This window comes from Taurulus bubalis (assembly GCF_910589615.1).
Source record: "Taurulus bubalis genome assembly, chromosome: 17".
NCBI classification, from domain to species: domain Eukaryota; kingdom Metazoa; phylum Chordata; class Actinopteri; order Perciformes; family Cottidae; genus Taurulus; species Taurulus bubalis.
Window position 1 is genome coordinate 2,835,035 of NC_136605.1, and position 26,148 is coordinate 2,861,182.

Here is a 26,148-nt window from a genome sequence, read left to right on the forward strand (position 1 = left end):
AATATATCGTTTATAATTACATTTGACGAATTACTCACACAATTTAAATATAATTTCCCCTACAGGTGGAAAAATATAATTGTATCGTTAATTATGTGTTATTCACTTTTTATTTGCATTTGTTTATTTATTTATATATTATTAGTTGTATTATTGTTATTATTATTATGCATTTTTCTCTTCATTTACTAATGAATTTATTTATTTATATATTCTTTATTTATTTTGGGCTTTGTATTTATTTGCATGTCGCACTGATGAGACGATGAGTGAGTAATAGTTAATTCAGTCATAGTTCATTCAGTAACAGTTCATTCAGTCATAGTTAATTCAGTAATAGCGCCTCCCTCCTTCGCTCACGCCCCCTTTTCCCCGTCGCGCATTCTGGGAAACCGAGTTTACTACCGCTGAGGAAAGATGGCAGGCGTGCAGCCGCCACCCCTCCGCAGCCTGGATGATTTCCTCCTGGGCTCGGCCCGGTTCGCCGTGCCCGACGTGCGCGACCTGGACCGCTGGAACAACCGCATCATCAACAACCTGCTGTACTACCAGAGCAACTACCTGGTGACGGCGCTGGGCCTGCTGCTGCTGGTGGGGTGAGCTCCATTCTTCCTACAGGGTCACCCGCCTACTCTCTGTCTCTCTCATAACGAGCGTCTTGTAAACAGGGTGACGTTCTCCTCCGAAATGACACGTGAACGCACCGTTTACCGGATAAGAGCGCAGGCTGAAAGCGGCAGCAGGCGAGCCTTTGTTCATATAGCATTACTCTCCTCTGGAGAGGAAACTGCTGAGTGTCTGGTAAACAGAATATTGTATTACAGTAAAAGTAGCCTGATTCCGCTGTAGAAATACTCATTCAAAGTAAAAGTACACAAGTAACATCTAAATATACTGAAATAAACAAAAGTAAATGTAGTGTTATAAGTATTGATGCATTAATGTGTTTATCCCTTTGATGTGCCAGCTGGTACAGATGGGCAATGTTAGTGTACTGTGTGTATACTGCAGGGTAGCTGGTGGATCTCACATAGGGAGGGCTCAGTAATGTTTTACATTCATCCATAATGACACGCCATCGTTTATTTGTTGAATTATATTCTGTGCTCGTAATCTGAACCTGAGTAGAAGTGTAAAGTGGCATTAAACGGAAAAGTAAAGTGTGAGCAAAGTATACTTAAGTACGCAAGTAAATGTACCACTGTCTTAAAACGTGCATTCTCTCTACTGACCACCAGGGGGAAACCCTCTGGTTGTATAGAAGTCTATATAAATGACTCCACTTCTCTCTTGATTTATTCCCTCAGTAAACATTGTAAACATGAGTTTATGTCTCAATCTCTAGTTTCAAGTCTTCTTCAATACAGCATGAAGTTCATTTAGTAAATTATGGTAATTTGCATGTGATTGACATGTACCAGAGTACATGGCACCTCTATATCACTCCTCCTCAGTCCAAATATGGTCACTTTCGTTCACTGGTTGCAATAAGCCAAGATGGCAGCCTCGGCTGAACTCAAGGCTTCAAAAACCTCACAAGTCTTGGGTTACTCAAGTCACTTGGGACTTCGCCAGGCTCCGGCGCGTTTGCGCTGTTACAGCAAGATGAAGTATCTCCAACGCTTCTGCAAGTTGGTAAACGTCTTTTCCCCCCTCCCTCAGGTATTTCCAGCCCTTGCAGCTGCTCGTGGGGGCGACAGTGGTCACCTTGCTGTTCCTGGCCTTTGTCTGGGTCGCCGAGAACCGGGCTCCCGTTCGCCGCTTCCGGAGAAACCACCCCACGATCTCCGTGTTGGCCATTCTCTTGGCCAGCTACCTCTTTGTGTCGGTGCTGGGAGGTGTGGCCGTGTTCCTGTTTGGGATTGCCTTCCCTGTGCTGAGTAAGACAGGAACACACGCGCACATAAACACATTGCATGCGTACCACACCAAAGCAGGAATAGAAGTTCAGCCCAGTTTTCATTGGCTTTTTCTTTACAGTTGTTTCCTTCACTGCTCAGCTACCATCAATGTTGTGAGATAATTAAAAAGTGAAAGAAGTGTTTATCCTGTTAGAGAAGAGAAACCACCTATACACATACTTTCACCCAGGAGACCACTGTTCATGTCCTATGTGAAACCAGGTCAAGGTTGCCCTATTTGGTATTTGGGTATGCTTTAGGGCGGGGCTACTGTGATTGCCAGGTCTCTAACTGAGATGAATATGGCATCTCTACTAAAAATAGGTAAAATGATGTGAGGACACACATGTTATGAGTGGAAACTGACACGCAAATCCATCCTGTGGAACTACAGCGCATTATACTGGCCTCACATTATACTGAAGTAAACATTGGCATTAACATATAGCTATGACATATACATATAGCTATAAAACATCTATAATATGAACCTAGTTCTTACTGCAGTTGAGGTAAATACAAATTTGAGAAATGTCAGCCGTAGTAAATGACCCTCAATGAATCTAGAACCCTCTGTGTCTGTCGCAGTGGTTCTGGTCCATGCGTCGGTGAGGCTGCGCAGCCTGAAGAACAAGCTGGAGAACAAGCTGGAGAGCATCGGCCTGAAGAGGACACCCATGGGACTCCTGTTGGAGGCCCTGGGACAGGAACAGGAGGCCGGATCCTAGAGGGGAACGAGGGAGAGGAGATGTCTGGCGGTAGAGGAGGTGGAGGATGGGAAGAGCAGAGGAACACTAGGAGAGAATTACTGCAGGAGAAGAGGAAGAAACAAAGGAAGTTGGGAAGGAAGAGTCTGGAACAAATTAACTAACCGGACACCTGGGAAACGGACTGAGGAAAAGGTTAGACGTCACCGTGACAAACAAAATGATGGAATCATCACCGCCGATCTGCTTTTGCACTAAAAGCACACATTGTGGTGGTGCTTTTTTGTTTGCTGTAAGTGTGCAGTGGCCATACGGGCATATTCCAATTGAGCCCTGGTATCCTTAAGTATCTACACATTGACTTATGCTCTTTTTCTTCTTCTTTTTTTTTTTTCTTCTTCTTTTTGTATGATTCTCGCCTACAAACAACACGTATTGGTCCTGTGCCAAAGGAGGTGGTAGTTGTAGTCTACTAATGAGCCTTTTCATGCTCTCACTGTAAATATCAGTGATCGAGTGACTCGTTCAAAATGCTCCTATTCAGCAGAGCAGATGGAGGCAGACCACAACCATGACACTCTTGACCCGCACTGACTTCAAATGAGTTCCTTTTTATTCGTTTAGTGAGTTACTTAAATACAATGCGGTTAGAAGGAATGGGAGATATGAAGAACAAATCATAGTCTGGGACTCTTTGTCGAGCATAATAGTTTGTTGGTCCAGGACCAACAGGAGGATATGTGAAGGAAACGCATGAGTCATTTCAGTTCTTTCCCCCACAGCTCTGCGTAAACAGCCTCCACTGCTGCCCATGTGCTGGCAGTGAAGCTCCACTGGAGCAAATTAAGGACCTTGAACTTACTTAATTTCTTAAATCCTTGTTACCACGGACAACCACTCTCCAAGTTTGTTGGTTGCTCTGCCAACACTTCTTCTTTTCCTTGTAATTTACTATCGGCCGTTAGCTACGCTGGCGATGCTGCTCAATCTTTCCACCAGTTGGGTCCAAACTGAAATCTCTACAAAAATATTGGATGGACTGAAATTTAATTTGGTTGCAGACATGTGTGCTGCCCCGAGGAAGAAGCCTACTGACAGATCTGATCCTCTGACTTGTCCTCCATTAACCATTAGTTCAGAGTTTTCTGATTGTCCAATGAAATATGTCAACATCTAATAGATGGAGTCATCAGGCCATACTTTAGGAATAGACTAACATGCAAAACTACGATGGTGAACAGGCTGAACAATGTAGCTAACTAATGTTAGCATTGTCTTTGCACGCATATTAGCGTTCTGAGGTTAGCATTTAGCTCACAACCCAGTCGCCAAGAATAAAATGTTGTCATTGTACGTTTTCTGCTAACCAGAATACGTTGAATGTTTATGTTCCTCACCCAAAAATGTGCTTCATATGAATATTTTGGCATACGTGTCTGTCAACGTGACCGCTAGTGCCGACTTTGCTGTTCTGAAACTGCATTCTCAATGAAGGCAACGACACTACTTGGTTTGTTTTAGTAAGAAATCTTTAGTTCTGGTTTCACTCAAGACACGAACCCGGTCTCCTGGGTGACAGTCCTGTGTTTGACCCGGCCGTCCCGATGCGGATTCCCGTGAAAGGTCAAATTGGAACGTAACCAGGGAGAAAATAAAACATTCCCTCGAAACTTTATTGACAAAGCAGCTTTTTTTTGTTCAGAGAGTGTTTTTAAGCTATGAACATTTAGAAGAAAGTACTATTTATGAAGGGTTTATAGCTCATGATTTCAGAAAGCTGAGTGGAGGTATTTGAGTAATTTAAATTGTATGCTATAGCTGCCTGTTGTGGGGACGATGCATTGTATTGCTTTGTTTGAACCAAACTGAAGACATGAAGTGTTCTTTACACCTGTATGTGTAACCTTTCTCTGCATTCCTGTATCCCTTCAGTATTATTATTTACATTCCTTGGATGGTTTTACAGACAGATCATTTTTGTTTTATCCAAGTTTGTGAAATTGCCTGGAAAAAAAGCCTTTCCAACTCTAACACGGGCAAGCATTTATTAAGATGTAGAGGATGCCGGGTTTTGTTTTCATGTGTGCATTTTTCATTATTAATCATATTGCTGACAGTACAGATTGTGTCTTTTATTTCCTTATTGTGCGATGTGTGCCATTGTAGTTTTCATTTTTGTCCTGTACAGTTATTTAGCTGGCGGACTCATCCAGACGCAGCAGGGATCATGGCCGTTATGGGGCTTGAACACGTGACCCCTCTGCTAAATGATTTTCTAGCCGCTATCGGTGTTTTTTCTTGGCCCTGCATCTCTAAACACAAGTCAGGAAACACACTTAACTCTGAGCAGAAATAAATGCTTTCTGGTCTACTTTAAGGATTTGTGGATTATTAGAATGTAACTTAAGGAGAACCTTTCTGTATGACGTGTACCTTTTTAACTCCAGCTATGCAGCTAATGGTTCTGTGAAGTGTTCTGTGTTGCCCTCCATTCAGCTAAATGTTTGAATTTTTAATCTCCAACTCCATGTCTTTGACTGTTTTGCCAAAAGCTGGTCATTTCATGTATTTACTTCTTTTTTTCCTTAAATAAAACAAGTAAGCTGTACTGCAGTGTATATGGACTACCTACGTTAGCTAGCCAAACGCAAGAATTTGCCCTTACTCAAAATTGAGGTAGCATCAAAATCTCACCGTATAGAAAATCATTAACATGTACATAATTAACTATAATTAACATGAAAACAGCATGTAACATATTTTTATATTTTCATCTGAAAATCATCTGAATATAGTTGGAGCTAGTGGAATTTATGTAATTAGATTAATTTATTATATTCATTTCAATATAAACCTCAATAGTACAGCCAGATATAGTGAAACAGAAATACATGTAATTCCTATAAACAATGTCTGTACAATATCAAAAAAAAAGTTCAAATGGACACAAAAAGGTTGCCTGAGCTTCATTTTTTATGTCCCTAAAATCTTATTCAGTTGTTGGTCAGAGATTACAGGTTGAAAATGTTGATATTGTCATTAGAGAAATAAAATAATTTCAGCTCAAAGGTCCACTACTAGCTTTTTTGAGCCCTCAAGCAGCATCACAGGTCCGGTGCCGCGTTGCTGTAAGCGTAAACGTTTGGTGAGTCGCCATTCTTCTCCTCAGCAGGACATCCCGCTCTGAGTAGGAGGGTCTTCTTCTGTGGTTTGACTTCAAACTGAGGTCACTGAGGTCAAATGACAACGGCGACCGGAGCCAGTTCAACAAACTTTACCATTCCCACTTTAGCATGTATCAGTAGTATTCGTCTAAGAGATCTTGATTTCTTATTTGATTTCTTGAATTTTTTATATGGTAAGCAAAAAAAACAAACATCAATCCAGTGGGAAGAGAAACCGAATAATGAGACAATAAGTCTAAAAATCTGAGAGGCAACAACATCTTATGTCATGATTTAAGATGTATGTATTAAAAAAAAATCCAGGGATTTAAAAAAGATGTGAGGGTTGTTCAAGGATGTTATTTAGTATATTGTGTTGTCTTTTTATGTGTATATTTATATACGTGTAGATATATGTGTGTCAGTGGTAAGTATATTTACTCAAGTGATAGGTTATTTTAAAAGTACTATTTTGAGGTACTTTCATTTTCTGTTGCTTCACATTTCCCTGCACCTCACAGGCAAATAGTGTGCGCTTATTCCACAACATTTATTTTATACATTTATCTATCAGATCATTTTCTCAGATAAGAAATTCTAAGCTTATAAAATGTAACACTGTTATTATGGTTCCTGACTGGTTTGGCTTGTGACCCAGGTTGGCCCCTTCAGATGTCGATATGACCTGCAGCTCCACCAAAGAGACATTTTATGCATCAGTGTTACGAATCTCATAATGTCACATAGAAATCAGATGTCAGTCATCATCATGTTCACATTAACTATTTTACATGTCTTCCACTCCTCTACAAAGCCTTTATCTGTCAGCGACTGGCTCTCCTTTTACGTCCCATGAGAGCTCTCCGATCCTCCACTGCCATGTCTCAAAGTTCTGCTTCTACCCTGAACTGTGGAACAGGAAACTCCCTTGGAATCTTTGAAAGGAAATGAAATACCCATCTTCATAATTTAGCTTTTAATTGGGGTTCACTTTACTGGTACCGCTGTATTGTGATCAAACAGTTTTCTGTCACTATTGCTATCGCTTGTTATTGTATATTTTTGTTTTCCTATCTCTGTATGAAATGTATTATACATTTATTATTATAATAAAAACACCATCCAACACACTATTTAGTATTATTATGAATAAACACACCGTCCAAAAACCTAAATATTATTAATAATAATACATATAATGAATATGATGTAATGGTGTGATACTGGTACTTTGAGTACTCTGAGTACTTATACTGAATACCTCCTCCACCCCATAAATAGATCGCACATTATTTCTTATTCAAACACTCTCACGGACTTCGCCCAACGCGCACAAACAAAACGCACGCGCACCATTTGTGTGCGTGTGTGTGTGTGTGTGTGTGTGTGTGTGTGTGACGTGTGTGTGTGTGTGCGCGTGTGCGTGTGTGTGTGTGTGTGTGTGTGTGTGTGTGTGTGTGTGTGTGTGTATGTTTTGTTTTTGTTTCCAGGGAGGAGCGCTCTACGTCATCACTGGGTGTCGCTTTATATAGTCCCGCCCTCCCGGCAGAACACACTGAAACCGGACAGAGTAGAACACGCGCTGCTGAGCTCTGAGCTGGTAAGACGCATTCATATCATATTATAATAATATTATTATCAACAAATGTGAGCTGAAGTCTCTGCTAGTCTCGTGACCAAGTGTGTTTACTATCAGGAGTGCGTTCTTTGTTGTTGTTGTTGTTGTTTTTCTTCATATTTTGTCAAAACGTTGCGTGTTATTTCTGAAGCTTCCTTGTCATAAATAGGTGATCAGTATCAGGGATGGAAAACATTGTGTAACCTGTTGCTCCGGCTCAGCTACAGCTTGATCTCCTTCAAGTTCGCACGTGGGGACATGGTCGCCATAATATAACTGGAGAACAGTGTATTTACATCACAGCCTCAAATCAATGCGCGTGTAGTGCGTGACAGTAATATGTGATACATGTGCTTTTTACTCGAGTATTTTCATGTTCTGCTACTTTTACTCCACTGCAAAACAATAGAGATTATTGTACTTTTACTCCACTATACTTATCTGACAGCTCCATAACGTTACTCTCATGTTACATAAAACACAATGAGCTCATAAAATATGGTGTATTGTTACTGATTATTCTAACTTCACTACATTTTAACTTCACCTCCTCCAACTATATAAACATATGACTGACACGTGAATGCACCTGTAATAGTAGTAATAATAATAGTAATAATAATGATCTACAACAGTACAACACACACAGGGCCACTTTTACTTATTATGAGTACTTTTACTTTGATACTTGAAGTACATTTTGCTCCTAATACTTAAGTTATTCAAGTAACATGAATAGTTCCACATCCATCTCTGCTACTCCACATGCAATAGCAGCCAACACGCAATACAAATCACATGACATGCTATAGTTTATATGTCTGCGTGGGTGGACTCAAAGGTCAGAACCTAGGAAAGAGGTTTACATTAATATAACATATAATTGAATACAACTTAATTGTTTCCCAAGACAGAAGATGTGAGCAGACAAAAACAACATAAAAAACCCCGGATAACAATGATCAAGCCTGGGGGAAAGATGTTATTCCAGACTCTAATTTCCTCTAGACCACACACACTAAAGGAGTATACTTGACACTACACTACACTGCACTACACATATATGAGTATTAGTTATTTGTTTAAACCCCCGGGTCTTAAGGTGGTGCTGAAAAGTTCCAGTCAGCTGCTCCATTGCAGCCTCTGTCAACAGGTCACAGTAACACGAAGGGAGGGAGGAGACTAGGAGAGGGGTTTTCCAGACACACACTGCCAATTACATCATGCGGCTGCAGTGAGTAAACCAGTGTGTGGCAGGCAGGTGGTTACCAAACCCTTTCTAGAAGTTACTCAGAGAGAGAGAGCGGCTGTACTGCCCCGTCTGTCGGCCTTATCTCCTCACACAAACTGTCAAACCTCTTAACTGCTGCCTCTCTGCCGGCCAGGCCACACTGACAATGGAAGATTACCTCCGATAACGGCAGTGTCGTTATTATTATCCCCGGCACACCTCTTTTTGTGCTGTATCGCGTTAGCAACTACAAATGTGCTGCTGTGTTGTGCGGCTAAATGAGTACCAATGAGCTGAAACACAACCCTCTAAGAAACCAGCGGTGATGTGTGTAGGCGATCGGCTCGAATCTGTTGTCATACAATCTAGCCAAAAAAACTAAATTAGACTTGTAGCTGACTGGCGGGCCGATGCACTCAGCAGTGTGTGTGCTAGTAGTTCCGTTAGCTGTTCACCAAACACACCGTCCGAAACACGTATACGTCCATGGGACCCAAACTGCAGCAGAAATTGCAAGAACAGACATGCTCACTCACTCACTCACTCACTCACTCACTCACTCACTCACTCACTCACTCACTCACTCACTCACTCACTGGAGATAACTAACCGATCAATGCAGCGATAGACCAGCAACTCCCGTGTTCTGCGAGGGTAAATTAATGTTTTTGTCAGTGTCAAGTTCCCCCGTCATAAAGGGCTGCCTGACGGCAAAGTAACGTGGAGAACATATTCTGAATATAGCGCAAACTGATATTGATCATTTTAGTTTACTTTTTTCTTTAAGGTGACGTTTTTCTGCTGCTGCTGACAGTTCTAGCCGGGGAACTAAAGTTGTTATATTGCTCTCTTCAAAGTCACTAGAATCCATTGTCAAAAACCCAAATCCATTGCGATTTTATTCCACAAAACACAGGAGCTTTCCATACAACCCCATTTCAAAAGATTCAAACTAACCCTTTCAGTTATTTACAAACTTAGGCTAGCTCATGTTGACTCAGCTAGTGCTAGAGTTCACTTAACCTTATTGATCTGCTTATTTTTGTAATCTACTTCACTGCCTTTTTGCTAACAGCCTGCTGGGTGTTTCTCTTTGAAAAACCCTGCCAAAAACACAAATGGATTTAAGTCTTAGTACTGAGTTAAAAACATTAAGTATATTAACATTACGAATACGATTTGCGTTAACTCATTTAATGTTTGTCCCGTGCCGTCAGTCCTGTGTTCTGAAGTAAGCTTTTCTCTTTCCTTATCAGGAAAAAAACAAAGTTTCCCCTGAAGAGCAACACAGATTTTTCGGATGAACCTGGAAAAGTTTCACTGTCAATCTTCATTTCTAGATATTTGGATCCCGATCAGTCGTAGTGAGAGAAGAGTTTCGTCTTTTACACTGAGCAGCTCCATCGTAGCCGTTGGGTCAACCCGTCTTGTTTACGCGTTCATTATCAAGTCTTCCCAACAAGAGCAATTTTAGGGGACGTAAAGAATTTTCCAACCAGGTTATTTAGGGTCTCAAGGACATTTTGTCTTTGGACCCAGAGGCCTTTTTCTTTCGAGCCCTTCTCCTTCATCAGGGAGCTCAGCGCTGTCTGACAGATCTTCTGGGGACTTACCACGAAGGCAGCAGACACACCTCTTGCGGTGGTGACTGAGCTGAGCCTTTTGCCCGTCCCCCGACAAACCAAAGATGCTTCACCTGAAGAAATACTTCACGGAGGGCCTCATCCAGATGGCCATCATGCTCAGCCTGTGCGGGGTGAGGGTCGACGTGGGACTGGAGCCTTATCTGCCTCCATCGTGGCACGAGATGATCTTGGGTCCGACCGCGACGTTGACCCAGACGCAGTTCCACAACCTCCACAACCGCCTGGGGGACCAAGACCTGCACCCCAAGAGCGTGGACCTGGACGGCTTCTTTACGACGCGAAGGCTGCTGGGCTGGGTCCGCTCTCTGGACAGACTACAGGTGGGGAAACATCGAAATGGTCCCATTCAGATGGAATCAGAATTCGATGGTACTAATTAATCGTAATTACATTTACAGCCGTCTTTATTTAACAGAGGTTCTTACCAATCCCCTATCTCGTCCTTTTTCCACAGGTCCCTCAAGCAGAACTGGAGACATGGCTGGTCCAGCGGGAGCCGGATCCTCTTCCCATGGTTTGTCCAGACCTACTGGAAAGAGCTCCTGCTGGGGTCGAAAGAGGCCGCACTGCCCTGCCTGTGGAATCCAGAGCTGGACTTGGTACCTTACAAGAAGAAGAGGAGGAGGATGAAGAGGTAAAGCAGTTTAATTTACTCGGATTAACAATATTTAAGATTTGTGTTTTAGCTACTGGTATCTACTTTAGTTCCTATACTGATGAACTATCAGTATAGGAACCTTTACATTTTAAAATGTAAACATAGATTTGAATCCAACAAGAAGAAATACATCTTTAGGCAGAAATGGTTATGTAGGAGTCTTCAGAGCTCAGTTCAGGTAGAGTCGCCATGGTTATATACACCACATATCAGCAATCTCTGTTGACCCTTGTTCATGCACCGTTGACAGGTTTCACAAAAGTTGTTGCCTTTCAGCTTATGAAAGTTTGTTTCCAGCTAATGGTCTGCTTGAAACAAACCGGGTTAGTCTTTTTAATAAGAGCTCCTGTGCAGTCCGATTAAGACAAAAACTGATTATATATATAAATATATAATAGTTTCTTTTAGAACGTCAAAATGATTTGGTTTCCACAGCCAAAATGTAGAGACTCCCAAATTCTGTTAGAAGACCACTGACACACAGAAGTAGCAGTTTAAATATGTATTTTTAAATCAAATAAATCAGTGTTGTGGGACAACAGTGCTGTTTTGTTATGTTTTGGCTGAATGTAGCGTCATGTAAGATAGTGAGTCAGCGCTAGATGAGTCAGCAGGAAACCTCACCTAACCACAGCCAGGAAAATGAAGCAATACAATCCCCACAGTTGAAATACAGTAGCAACACCCTGCTGGAGAGAATACACTTTTAAAGAAGCACACATAAAGTCGCAGACCGTTACAGTCAGTCCTTGTGCACTCGCCTCAGTAACCTGATGACTGCTGGTTGTATGCAGTAACCTACTTCCTTCCAACCGAAAGGGATAGTTATCAGTCCATTAATTGTGCACTATATTTAAATGTTTACCTTGCAGTGAGACAGTTATACAGTATATGTTTTTCCGATAGGAACTAAAGCCGTTTTCTACGCTCCAGCCAGAGCCACCTATTGGGAATAAATGTATTTTTCTACTCTAGTGGGTTCTGCCAGGTAAAAAATACAGTGTTTTTTAAATGGAATCTGGTGGCTTTGACGAGAGCTGCGATGAATATAACAGTTATATTATATTAAATGGTTTATTTGATAAGGGGACAGTGCACATTAATAAAAACATGTCTGTAAATGCGCCAAAGTTAGCAAGAGGCTATTTTCCATCTGTAGTCCCGAGAGGCAGATATGTTAATAAACAAAAACAAACCTAAAAACTCAAATAAGATTAAATATACAAGGTTATAACATATTGGCGCTTTTACAATGCATGCACAAACAGTGAATGAGTGAGAATATTAAAATACATCGTATCCTCATTCAGGAGACATTGTCAAGTACTAACAAGACAACACAGAGTTTCTCTCACCGCTCTCATTGTGCCATTTTTGTTTGCTGTTGGTGCAATAGGAAGCTAAAAAATAGAGAGATATCTTTCTCAGGAGAAGGTGGAGAACCAAACAGAGCTAAACAAGAGTGAATAAGAGGCCCAACATAAAATATTTCCACTGCTTTAAAAGGCACCTGAAGTATCTGTTCATGCCAGGGTTTGTTAACAACATCATTATGTTAAGCAATGAGCTTTAAAGGTGCCGGTAGGAAGCAAGGTCGTTGTTTTCCAACTCTTCCTGTGTCGGTGCTAAAGTAGGCTGATCACATGCTGGCTCCGGGACGGAAGAGTGGCGTCTGTCGTCTCATCTTACTCTCATAAACGAAAGTGAAGCATGAAGCTATTGGGGTACAGACAGCGCCATAGTTTGAAGCTCGGGGCCACCGACCAAGCCTCTATTGGAGAGCTGTGGGTGAGAATGAGTCGGCCAGATCTGCCCCGTCCGCTATTTTAGACACGCCTTGGTGCACGATGTACCGTATAGATTATTTTCTGTTTCAACTTGTCTGAGGTGACAGGTAATGAATATGCCTAAGCTTGACCGAGCATGTCTGAGGTGTTGCCATTAACCCTCCGTTATGTTGCGGGTCAAATTGACCCGTTTCAAAGTTTGAACATGTAGGAAAAATATTTTAAAGTACTTTTTCTTGGTCGGCGGCCCCGAGCTTCAAACTATGGCGCTCTCAGTAACCCAATAGCTTCTGTTTTGGACGTGTGTCAATAAACGCTCATTATATGAATGGTGTGCTCTTGCCCCCGAGTTGAGCAAAAATCTTTTCCAATAACTGAAACTGAGGATTTATACTTGGACTTTAATTATGATTCTCAGAAGATGCATGTCTCTGCAAAGAAAGGTGGCGTCATTTTCATGTAGTTTCCTCACCGTTATTTATTTAGGATCACACAAAGTACACTGTGACGAAACACTCCCAACGACTCCATAACACACACAGACACACATATAAATAGCCCACAGATTGGCCTGAACATGTACACACACTGGGTCACAGGGTCATGTGCAGCAGTTAATCAGAGTAGCAGACTGAGAGAACTGTGTGTGTGTGTGTTTGCTTCAAAGTACGCTCCTGTAATTTGAATTCTGTGGCGCTTGGATTACCACAACACAAGCTAAAGAGAACTTAAAGTTATGTCGTGTTTTATGCATAAAACACAGAAGTAAATATACCTCTTGTGAACTTTGGCGCTTTTACGTGTCTAAGAAAAAGGCGGTTGGAAACAACACGGCATCACGCTAATGTTTGTTTATCCTCACGTCAGCTTTTTGCTTCTGCTGATTGCGCTTCAAAATCATTAACGTTGTGCTTGTTTATAAAGATTGTTTTCATGAACCAACCATTTACGTGTCGTACACTTGGCTTCAACGGAGAAATTGGTGCGATGCTAAACTTCTGCTGTTGGCCTATAAATGTTCCTCATCCCTGCGACTTTATTAGTTGTGTCTGAAAGCGGGAAGATTTCAACGAATCCATGGTTTGTTACTGATTTGGTGCGTTTAGTAAATTGTAGTTTTTAAAGAGATTATAGGGTTGTTTTTACTAATAACGTATTGATAATATCTGCAAATGTGTTGAGGGATGGTATTATTAACAGACTGCCAATAATAAGTCACAGTAAGTCACATCTGATGCTTGAAAGGGGGAGATTGCATACATTCAGTTTGAGATGGACCGAAAAATACTTTACACTTAATTTGTCTATATTGTCTTTTTTGTGTGTTTCTGTTTCCACAAAACAACAAAGATGCACAGACCCTGCTGCTTTGAACAGCTGAGCATCTGTGTTACCTGACACAGCAGTATTTGTATTTGGAATACTTTTCTGAAGAGAATTTAAGATAAAATAGTGTTGAGAGCAGGGAGGGAAATGAGAAGAAAGAAAAGTATTTCAGTGTGTTATTGGGATCTACAGCTGAAGCTCGCACACACACACGCACACACGCACACATGCACGCACACACACACACACGCACACACCATTAGAAACGTAGCTACAAACTTGATATAACGCATAGAGCTCGAGGTAAACATGCCAGACCGTCACACTTCTCTCCGCCAATCTGAAAGTGAAGGTAACATTGCTCTTGAATCCTCCTCACATATCAAATGGAAAGCACACACACACACACACACACACACACACACACACGCACACACCATTAGAAACGTAGCTACAAACTTGATATAACGCATAGAGCTCGAGGTAAACATGCCAGACCGTCACACTTCTCTCCGCCAATCTGAAAGTGAAGGTAACATTGCTCTTGAATCCTCCTCACATATCAAATGGAAAGCACACACACACACACACACACACACACACACACACACACACACACACACACACACACACACACACACATGTATTAGCTTGTGACCCACTGGCTTGTTTTGAAATTTGATCGCTGTCCATCTCGACCTGACACACACACTCTCACATCCTTTCAGTTTTGCAATCTCTCCTGTTTACCCCCCCCCCCCCCCCCCCCCCCCCCCCCCCCACACACACACACACACACACACACACACACACACACACACCAGAAGAAACCAGAGGCATGAGGTGCTAATTTGGGCTTTGTTATTCAGCCGTGTTGCGGGAAGAAAACAAGAAAATCTGCCAAATAGGTCAATGTACATACCGACAAAGTGGAAATGTCCATGTGCATATATTGGAATGGGGTAGAGGGGTCAACAGTATGTGCTACAGAGAAGTAAACCCAGTGTCTAAAAAGCTGGGAACCTGAAGATTAATGTGAGATACAGCTCTGCACTGTCAAGTGTTTTACTGTAATAAATAACGGACCTCATTTGCGTATTCTTATCCCAACTTTATCTTACTATTTTTCCGTACGAGTGAGCCACGTTAGATTCAGCAATCGCTCCTAACTTCTGACAACTGTGTAATGGACCAGCGTGAACACGATCTATGCCACCTTTGCATAAATGAGAGCATGTTCATAACAACTGTAAAATCTGCCTGATTGATGCCCCAATAATACCACACAGGGCTGGGCGTCCTGCACCAAATGTCCATCCTATATTGAAATCGTGCTTTCAGAGATCCATAAAGGAGAGTTTATAACGATAAACAGTGTCAGCAGCAGAGTTAAGCGACCCACTAATGCCAAGGAATGGGGAGGGGAAATAGAGTGTTGTTAATGCAGAGTCGCCTGACTTTCACTGAAATGAAGAAGAAATTGTTTCATATGAAAAACGTCTCGCCACAGCGAGGCCATCGATGACTGCAAGGGGGGGTCAAATGATTTAAGATGTTCATTTTGATATTGCAGTGTTATACAAAAGCACCGATAGCCAATTTAAATTAATGGGAATAGTGGTTTCCAAACTCAAAATTGCTTCAAAGTAATTAAATATTCAATCAATTGGGGGTAAAAAGTAGGCTTGGATAACAGCGGACTAATTACACATAACTCTTACGACAAACGTTGAAAGTTTGGAGTAAATAAGGACTCGGAACATTGTGATGGAAGTATAGGATGGCCATTCCCATGCTCAATTATGTCTCATAAGTTATGTTAACTCGCTTTATAAGTGTATAGTTATAGCTAAATATTAAGGTTGTATTGTTTACCCGGTGTTATTGTTGGACGTTGTGTGACAGCTGACGCAACACCACGTATTAAATATACGCTCAATAATTATTAACAATTAACAATTATTTATTGATGATTAGCTGATGTGCCGCTGTGAGTGTCCTGAGACAGAGGATGTCATGTAGATTGTAAAGCTCTCTGAGGCAAATTCATGATTTTTGGGGCCGTACTAAACAAATTGAATTGAACACCCCCGCGTGATTCAAACTTGGGCGCTCGACTGCACTCAGCGTAAAGTGAGGGATATGTGCACAGGCCTGACCCATTTATGTTCAAAGCTACATACGTGTGCTCGCTGGCCAGCTGTTGAAGTTCTCTGGGTTTGTCTGTAAGCCCCCAGCCAAGTCAGGAGAATGTTAAAGCTATTCTGAGCCCGGCTGTCTGTCTCTGGGTAGAACAGGAGACTTTATGTTCTGTACAGGCTGGCACTATGGAGAACAGTAGCATGAACTCCTCCAGTGGGGAGGGTGTGTTGTGTGTCTCATTACTAGTTGAAAGCATCTGCCAAAGGCATGTCAGAAAGACAAATTATGAAGGGTCGACATGTTTTCCTTTCTTTGAGTGTAACTTTAAGAAGTAGGGCTATAAAAAAAATACCACCCACTAAAATGTGATCTTTGATGATTGTGATCTTAGTCAAGTCTCAGTCAACTCCAACACAACATGTCCCATGAGGCCTAGCCACTGGCATGTTGTCAACGCCTCATGGAAGCTGTTTGTTGAATACAAATAATTGTTCTTTTTATCATGTACTTTATGGCTAAATATTTATGACAATTTACATTTGGGTTATGTACCGAACTACTAAAATCAATGAATTGCTGCTTTAAAGTAACGCGTCATGAAACTGAGATGTGTGTGGTTATTACATCTGTTTTACACACAGTAGGTCCTGGGATCAGAACCCAGTGCAACCAGTAAGTTAGGACAGCAGCTGGCCTTTCTAAAGAAGACAATACAGTACTCAACGTGATGTGTTTAAAGGCACAATCCCTGTGGCATAACAGCTGCTCTAACTCGTTCGCTCTTCCTTTTTGTCTCTGCAACCAGGAAACGCATCACGTATGTCACCACAGTGGTGCTCTGGAGAAGCCAGGAGAGGAAGAGGAGGAGGAACACCTGGGTAGCAGGACAGAGGGAAGAGGAAGAGGAGGTGTTTCCTACAGCCGTGCTAACAACAGAGAGCTAACTCAGAATGAAGGAGACCAGGTAAGATGTAGTAAGACTCTGTTTTAATGAAATATGAAATATTTTAGATAAAGCTTGCAGCCAGTTATCTTAGAATTAGGCGTTAAAACAGGTGAAAACAGATCTAGCTCTATCCAAAGGAGAAAATCCAATATTCACTTCTGCACGTTTACACTGTTAGCGCTGTTCACACCAGTAGTGCTGTTTGCACCGTTAGCGTTGTTCGCACCGTTAGCGCTGTTCACACCAGTAGTGCTGTTTGCACCGTTAGCGCTGTTCGCACCGTTAGCGCTGTTCACACCAGTAGTGCTGTTTGCACCGTTAGCGTTGTTCGCACCGTTAGCGCTGTTCGCACCGTTAGCGCTGGTCAATAGAGGCAATTGAAATGCGCCCCCCCCTTGTTTGTAGCATCTTTTAAAAGAAAGCTTGTATGATGTGTCGTCCGGCCTCGCTTGCTGTCTGTGTGAACGTGATCATATCAATGTGCAGATTAAGTGCACGAAAGGTGTTTAAAGGCCTTAAATGGGTGTGACGGCGCACACTTTCATCAATTTCTCATTCATGGTGTTGCACTCTGGCATACAGAAGGTGATGGCAGTTGTTTTGTGAAGACTAAAATAAAGAGAGCTTAATAGTGTCTGACTGCATCTCTCAACCCAAATTCCTCAGGACCTATTTTGGCCTTAAAAGTGAAATGACCATTTCCAGAATGAAATGAAGTAGTTATTAAGTAGATATCTATCCGTTCTGCCTTGTAATACCACGTGTACCTCGAGAGTCTGTCCAACATGGGAGGACAAAGAAGTAGGCTGCCCTTCATAAGGATAATTTCCTTATTAAATTGAATCCAAATTGGCAGAAACGAGAAGATCTATTTTCGTCCTCACCCCCACCAGTAGACTACTTAGCCAGGAGACGGGCCCCCAGTAAACGATTAGCTGTGGCAACTAGCATTCAGCCAGCGGCACGAGTCACAGCAGGATGATCCGGCCAGGAGGCGGGGCGGCCCCCCAGTACCAAACTCCCAGCGCTGGCTGAATTCCTGTTAGAACAGACCTCTAACTGATGGTCCGTCTCCTGCAGCTGCATCAGTCATGCTTGTAATCTGAGCTGGATGCTTCATTTTCAAATGCAGGATTGCTGCCGGGTCAGCAGAATTTGCAAAGCAATGGAGACGGTTACATGCGCCTTTCTAACGCTGTGTGTGTGTGTGTGTGTGTGTGTGTGTGTGTGTGTGTGTGTGTGTGTGTGTGTGTGTGTGTGTGTGTGTGAACTGAAAGTGAAGACAATTCTCTTATTTCAGGTCATTTTCAGACCGTATTTCATACTGACATTTAAATATATCAAATATGGATCGCGTATTATGTTGCTGTCCCTCCTTTTTTCAGGCAGAAAAATGATTCTGCAAACCCAGAATCCACTTTCTCACACAACACTGGAGGTCAGAGGTTAGCAGTGTCTGACTGGATCCAGGGAAAATGTAATCACTAGATGGACATTTCTTACAAAAATTAAGAAACTCCATGATACCGGATACCGAGAAAGATGCACACAGACAGAGCACCACAGGTTACTGTTGTCTCTCTAAATGCTTTCACATTCATCAAGGGGAAATGTCTCTCTGCGATCCCTTTTAAATTTCACAATTTACACAAGTGTGGATGGGAAAGTAATCTGCGAAGCATTTAGGACGTACACCTTCGATATGTTACACATCAAGTTCACTAGTTAAAGGTATCACACTCTACAGAACCCCGAGGCAACACAAGCACTGGAGCTCAAAGCAACATATGCGGTCAGCATGGCGACATGACGAGGTGGAGGCTGCAAGAGCTGGCACACCTATTGGTGGGCCATTGCCATTCTGAAGATTTTCATTATTAAATTGATGTATAGCTAGCTGCATGTAAGGTGGCTGAAAATGGCTCCCATATTTACAGTTTCATCAACCAAAAGCTAATGCCCTAATGTTCAGCCCTGGTATAATATTTACCATGTTCACCATCTTGGTTTAACATGTTAGCATGCTAATATATATTGTATTATAAACTAATAACATTAATATTAGCTTTTAATACTAAGCACAGCGGAGGAGGATGGTAATGTCATTAGTTTTGCAGTTATATGGTTAAAAGTTATAAAAAAGTTATAAAAAAAGTTATAAAAGTTATGGACGAAACATTTTATCTAATGAAGTCTTCGGAAGTTGTATCACCAAAGTCATTACAATAATTTACTGAGGGATACATTATTGTCTGTACCAAATGCCATGGCAACCTATTTGCTAATTTATTACATGCCACAAATGTCAACCTATCGGTGGCACGAGCTACCACAAACCAATTTTGGGGGCCAATTTTGGAGAATCTGCGTTTCGATCCCTGGCTCCACTAGCCCATGTCGATGTGTCCTTGGGCAAGACACTTAACCCCGAAGTGCTCCCGTAGCTGTGCCTACGGTGTGTGAATGTTCGATACTCCTGATGGGCAGGTATCAGTGTATGAAAATGGGTGAATGATGACAAGTAGTGTGAAAGCGCTTTGGGTGGTCGGTCCATTTACCAGAGGAAAAGTTTGGAGATCACCAAGGGCGGGTGGGGTTCGTCCTCTGAAGACTGTACATAGCTGTTCCAAATTTGTATTCATATAATCATTATTGAGATATCAAAGTCAAGACCAAAATCGTGGGTCAACCGACTGACGGACATGTCATCCATACTTAGCTATGCCCATGTGTATTACTGCCAGCATATTAGCCATGCTGGCGGTAATACACATAGCTAAAGAAGTCAACCAGCTTTTGCAACGCGAATAAAGGTATCAACAAATCACATTGTGCAGAACAAACATATTCAATACTTAGACTGTAGTTTACGACAACACGGAGCGTCCCTAGTCCAAACCAAGACCATAAACTGTATTTCTCCATAAAACCTTGGAGAAAAGCAGTGCAAACCCAATCCACTCTCATATTGCATTGTTTACCCAAGGGAACTACAATTCACTCAGAGCATTTAGCCAAAAGGAAACTCAATAAATAGCTGACAGGTGCTTCGGCTAGACAACAACTTACCTCAAACACACTGCGAGAGGCGGCTCTGGGTCAATAGGATCCTTGTAGTTGGTCCTTTGCCTATGCACATCTGTTTGAACCTTTCATTAAAAAAGTGTTGCAACTGTCTCAAATTCGCATCACAGCCTATATGAATGGTTTGGATGGGAAATACTCGCAAGTAATATCAATATTATAGAATTTCAGATTTTGGTGTTGTTTGTTCATCATATGTAAAGGCCTTTACTTGTCCCTCAGTTATGTGATGTTGGTGGCAGAAGGGGAGATCTGGAGTGTCAGCCACCAGGCAGGGAGCCCCTGCTGTCCCATATCACCCCCACTGGTAACCCTTCCTTGGACCTGGAGCTCCACTGGCAGGACCTGTTGGCTATCATGGACCTTGAGGTGACTGGGAGAATTAAGGAAGATTCATTTAAATTTGCCAATTTAGGTTTAATGAGGAGATGAGGAAGCCAAGATACAATACATTGAGATACACTTTTCTCCTTCATCTTTCATCTCCAGAACACAGATGTTGACATGATGACTTCATTTGACGAGATCCAAAATTCAAGAGCAACTGAGACCCTTCGGGATGTTGAAGCTCTGCGCCAAAATTGTAACAACCATGACAACAGCGTAACAGAGGCTGAGCGGGAGGTCGTTTTAATGGAGACCCCCCTACAGCACGGTAATTCATTTCAGGAGTGGATGTTTGTTGTAAGGTTTCATGAACACTTAAACAACTCCTAAAACATGGAGCTTGATGTTTGATTCTTGACCTTCGAGACAGCAGCCTGACAATACAATTCTCAACAAAATGGCCATTTTTTTCTTCACCGGATTGAGTTGATCAATTGTTAAGAAGATGATGGCCAAGACCACAACTAAACCATCTTCAAGCCAATTGATTAACTCCATCTGCTGGTGGGGCTGAAAGCTTTATACAACCAGTCAGAGTCTGGGCCAGGATTGTCGGCACATGGCTCTCACATCTAGCGGAATTTACTATTGCTCCTTAAAGGTGCAAGATACAAGATTAGGAGCATTTCGATTGCCTCTCAACGGCTCTTAACATTGCAAAGGTGGCCCGGGCAAACAACAGTAAAAGTGCTGACAGAGGTTACAGTGTTTACCTGAGGGGGAACCAGAGGTTGGGTACTACGCTTGCCAGGCGACGCTGTCTGTCAAAATTGGTCATAAAACCAGAACAATCTTGTTTCATGAATGTTTCAAACATGGCTGTAGCAAAGGCTCAGTTGCATATCGTACAACTCTTAACGTTTTGCAAAACATGCCTATTCTTTGTCTCTAGGTTTGTTGGGGCCTCCAAGGCAATCAGAGCAAGAGCCAGCCCTGCTTCCCCTCACCCCCAGTGCAGAGTTGGATGACCACATTTCAGCATGGGACACTTTGAAAAACTCTAACGTGAATTCCTCGCACAGTCTTCCAGACCACACACATCTGCTGGCCCAAGATCCTTCAGAAGATTTCTTCGTGGGACTAAATGCAGATGATAACTCGAGTACCCTCAACCTAAATCTGCTAACACATGGTCTTGTGGATACCATGGAATGCAGTACATGTTCAAAGTATGCTCCCCATCCCGACAACCTTGCTAGCTTTGATGCTAACTTTCATTCACATGACTTGACACCTTCCAGTTTCACCTCATCTCCTGAGGGGAATGGTATGACTCAAGACCCTCTGACATCCCTCACCGGTTTCTTTCTGGTGGACGAAGAGCAGGATGTCGATGATGAAGATGGTCTCCCTAGCCCACTTTGTGACCTCCTAGAGGATGATGTCATCTTGGATGAGATGAGATTGTTGGACCTGGCTCTGGATGAAGGATTCAGCCCTGAAATGGCAGCCAAGCTGGAAGAGGAGGGTTTCCTAGGGAGTGAAATCGGCCAAGAGGAAAGAGATGTTGACCACTCAGTCTCTGACGTTGCGGTCACGGAAGATCAGGGTCAACCAAGAAGACATCAGCAAGGTGGGGAGTTAGTCCAACTATTTCTGACAAAATGTGCAATTACCTTTCTTTTAGGAGCATACTAATGCTGCATTCAACTGTAATATAAACTCTAGACTGTACCTTGACCTTTCCTTGTTTCCTCCTCCTAGACGGCGCAGATGAGGCAGACTCAGACTCTGGTCTTTCTCTGGACTTCAGCCGCAGATCTGCTTCTCCATGTGCTTCTGAGGCCTCCTCATATTCCTCTTCCTCAACCTCAACCTCCTCTTCATCTTGTATGTCGGCTGTGGGAAGTCCCTTCTCTGAAGACGAGGACAAAGACGCTGGGGAAGGGTTAGTTGGTTCAGATATGGAGGTGACCATAAAGCAGGAGGAGCTGGACGAGGAGGAGATGGGGGCAGTTGGAGGAGGGTACCCTGAAGATGTTAATAAACCCTTCCCTCCCAACTACGGGGATCACAAGCTGTATAATGGCTTTCCTTGGCTGCAGCACATCGGCCACGATCACACGTATAACCAGCCCTGGTCATCCGACTCCTCTCCATCCCATGGCAAGATGTCAACCAAATCCTCCTTGCGACATGACGATGCCAAGCCTTACCACCGCTCCTCTTCCAGACACATCTCCGAGACAAAAATGTGGAGCCGGGATGAACGGCGTGCACGAGCCCGCAAGATCCCTTTCTCCAATGAGGTGATTGTTAATCTGCCAGTGGAGGAGTTTAATGACCTACTGGCCAATTACCAGCTCAGTGAGGAGCAGCTGGCACTCATCAGGGACATACGACGCCGTGGTAAGAACAAAATTGCGGCCCAGAACTGCAGGAAGCGGAAACTTGGCGTGGTGTACGAACTGGAAGACAATGTGACAGGTTTAAGACGCCACCGTTCGCGCCTGCTCCGAGAGAAACAGGAAGCCCTGAGAAACCTGGAGGAAATGAAGAGCCAACTGGGCATGTTGTACCAGGATGTCTTTTCCAGGCTGAGGGACGAGGAGGGGATGCCGTTGAACTCTATGGAGTACCTGCTTAATTTTGATTCCGATGGCAGCGTCTCGGTAGCTTCACGCCAACAAAGGGCGGCGCTGCCACTGAGAAAACCCAGCAAGAAACAGAGCGACAAGAAGAAGTGAGGTGTTGGAAAAGCCAGCCATATCCTGGCTTCAGAAGCTTGGGCATTGACAGGAGTGTGATCTAACTACAAAAAAAGCCAAAAATACTGATGCGGGGACACAGTAGATGAAGGATCACATGAATTCTTAAACTGGGATCAGTGGAAGATGCTGAAAGGTACCATGAAATCCTCACGCGCCCAAACAGATATCCCGATAGTGATGTTTTTTATTTAAAGATATGGTGGGTGGCTGGATGACCGGAGGATATCAAGACAGAAAACAGAGATGGTCTTGGAAAAAGGTGGTGATTATCATAAGGGCTTTGATGGTGATAAGAACTCCTTTACTCCAGGATGTGTTGCTCTCCATTCTTCACTATACATCATTTCTACACTGGAAAAGCACTTGGGTTCAACTATTGTAAAGCTAAAACAACTCTGAGGTGCATCTATGCTACTACATATCGGGATGAAAATATCAGACCATAGCTGATCAGGGACCAGCACTTTAAAATGCGTGTTCAATGACGATGCACAATGCTGCTTGAACATACTGAGCTAAACAAGACAGCTGACTGATGGCAGGCTGGATCCTGGCTGTCTGCTGATGTCGCCCCTGGGCCATTAAGAAAGGGTTGCTGGAACACAGAAAGGAAGTTGTGATCATGCCCCCGTGTGCTGGCAGGGGTCTCACTCAAAAGCACATCAGCAGGCTAAAGACAGTGGGTCAAGGGGATCAAACCTGTGTAGAGTTTCCAGGTCAGTAACCACAGACCGCCCTGCTGCCAAAATGACAATGCTGTTCACCAGAGCTTCTCCAGCCATCTACAGCAGAAGCCTTTCTACTAAGAGTGAAAATATGCCACTTTGGACATTTTTGCTGAAGGAAATTGCCCCTTGTTTTTTCAGAGTTCCACTTCTGCCACATTACTGACCTTGACGGTATCGAAGACAATTCACAAAGCGCAACACTTTTGTTGTCTATATAAGCTATAATTTGGTTGATAAGGCACTTGGAGCTTTGCTGATTTTCACACCTGTGCACACTTGGCCTGAAACTCACCAGGAAATCCAAAACATACATCGGTTCTGAATATAATTAACTGACTGAGTATGAGGGGCCTGCATTGATTTTATTTATTTTTTTACGCTCTGAAAGCATGATAGCAATGGGTTTTACCTGTGCCTTTTAGTATGTTTTTTTAAAAAATTTGTTATGTATTTTCAACACACGTGAAGCTGTATAAATCATATTGTCAACTTCAAATAAGATGGTGGGAATCTGTATTAAAAATGTAGCTCAAGGGACAAATGCCCCACCGGACAAATGCAAATCACAGGATTGGAACCTGTTTTTTCCTTACTATGGGAAAAAGGTATTTCCTTACTGTGCTGTCTGTTTTTATCTTCTTGGCCATATTGCTCCATTAATTTGGCCGAAAACTTTTTTGCTCAAAGGAGAATTAGAGCTAGCTAGCTAGCAAACAACGCAATATTTATTTAGGGACTACAGAGGAAAGCTCTTTTATAGCCTCCTCACTAGGCCCCGAAAATGTATTTTTTTTATATTTTATTTTAGGCAAGCATCTAAAACTTGGATTTTCTAAACAGAGCTCAGTTTTTTCTTTTATTGTGCAACAAAGCTCTGCTCAATTTAAAATCTGAATTTACTCATTTTAAACCTAGTTTTGCGAAACTAGAACCAATCTAAGATCAAGTGAATCCTTGTTGGTGTAGCCCAGCCTAACAGTTTAACAGCTGGCACCATAACACTCAATTGCTTGAGTCTCTCCTTTAACTTTCTCATCTTTGCTCAAGCCATTTTAAGAAGGCAACCATCTTTACAAAAGCTAAAACTCCTCAAGTGTGCTCATAGCTAGTACTTGATCACATTTAAAATTTGAGTTTAAAGTGGAACAGGAATACAAGTAATCAAGGTTTAGAATAAAAAGGTTTGAATGTAATTTTTAAACTAGTTTTAAACTTTTGGTGCAGCATGATTTTAACCTGGATTAAGTAAACATTGTTGGTGCAACCCAGAGTGGTAGGTCAATATGTATATAAAATGGCCCAAATCCACAGAATGTACCTTCAGCTAATGCTATAAAAAAAAAGACGACAACGGTGGCCTTCCAAGACAGGTAACTCTGGATTCCAGCATTTCTCAGATCTCCGATTTGTGAATTGTATCACGTAGGGGTGTCACCCTCTGGTGGCTGTGCACATAGCGGAGTCAGAACTCCAGAGATCCTGATGAAGTACAGGGAGTTAAACACGGCAGCAGGTTGACCTCTTGATGCTAAACATTATAGACAAACACATTTACTGTTCTGGGTTGTAGTTGAAAAAAGTCCTCTGTTTTAAAAATAACTAGTTTTGATAAGTCAAACAACTAATAATGCATGCCAAATGCACATTTAGAATTTCTCAGGAATGAGGGCAGGCAGAAGAACATGTAAGTTACTGTGTGGTCAGAACTCTGGGAAACAGATTTAATTCGTAATGATGTTGGACTCTTTCCTGACAAGTGTTTCACACTATGGACAGCGCATGGCAGACATGCAGTGGAATGAAACCAACAAAATCCTTCCTTCACATGTATGAAGACCAGTAATAACCCTCCTATCACTACCACTTATGGAACTAGCTTGTATTTTGTTTAATGGTTTACATTTTGTGCTTGCTGGTATTCAAGGATGTGGGACCTTGTCTTCCATAATACAACAAAATAAAAAAAAGTCAATAGAGTTCCCTTTTTGGTGTGTTCAGTCAGAATAACAGATATCAAGGATATCAGATGTGGCCATTTGCCGGCGCTCATTTGTTGGGATATAATTGTGTGACCGTGGGTTTTGGGGGATCAGGTGTTCATTCATTAACGTA

General features: G+C 42.4%; 2 protein-coding genes across 2 annotated transcripts; both read left to right on the forward strand.

The window, feature by feature from the left end:
• Positions 1-417: 417 nt before the first annotated feature.
• On the forward strand, positions 418-2,629 carry praf2 (PRA1 domain family, member 2; the record flags this gene model as incomplete). The annotated part of the gene is made up of 3 exons (XM_079232571.1): positions 418-596; positions 1,663-1,880; positions 2,490-2,629. The coding sequence occupies 3 exons, from the start codon at positions 418-420 to the stop codon at positions 2,627-2,629; spliced, it is 537 nt and encodes a 178-aa protein (XP_079088697.1).
• A 7,679-nt stretch (positions 2,630-10,308) lies between these two features.
• On the forward strand, positions 10,309-25,998 carry nfe2l1a (nfe2 like bZIP transcription factor 1a; the record flags this gene model as incomplete). Its single annotated transcript, XM_079232559.1, has 7 exons — positions 10,309-10,587; positions 10,722-10,901; positions 16,986-17,144; positions 20,433-20,579; positions 20,700-20,865; positions 21,490-22,170; positions 22,302-25,998. The coding sequence occupies 7 exons, from the start codon at positions 10,309-10,311 to the stop codon at positions 23,282-23,284; spliced, it is 2,595 nt and encodes an 864-aa protein (XP_079088685.1). The 3' UTR covers positions 23,285-25,998.
• Between the last annotated feature and the right edge of the window lie 150 nt (positions 25,999-26,148).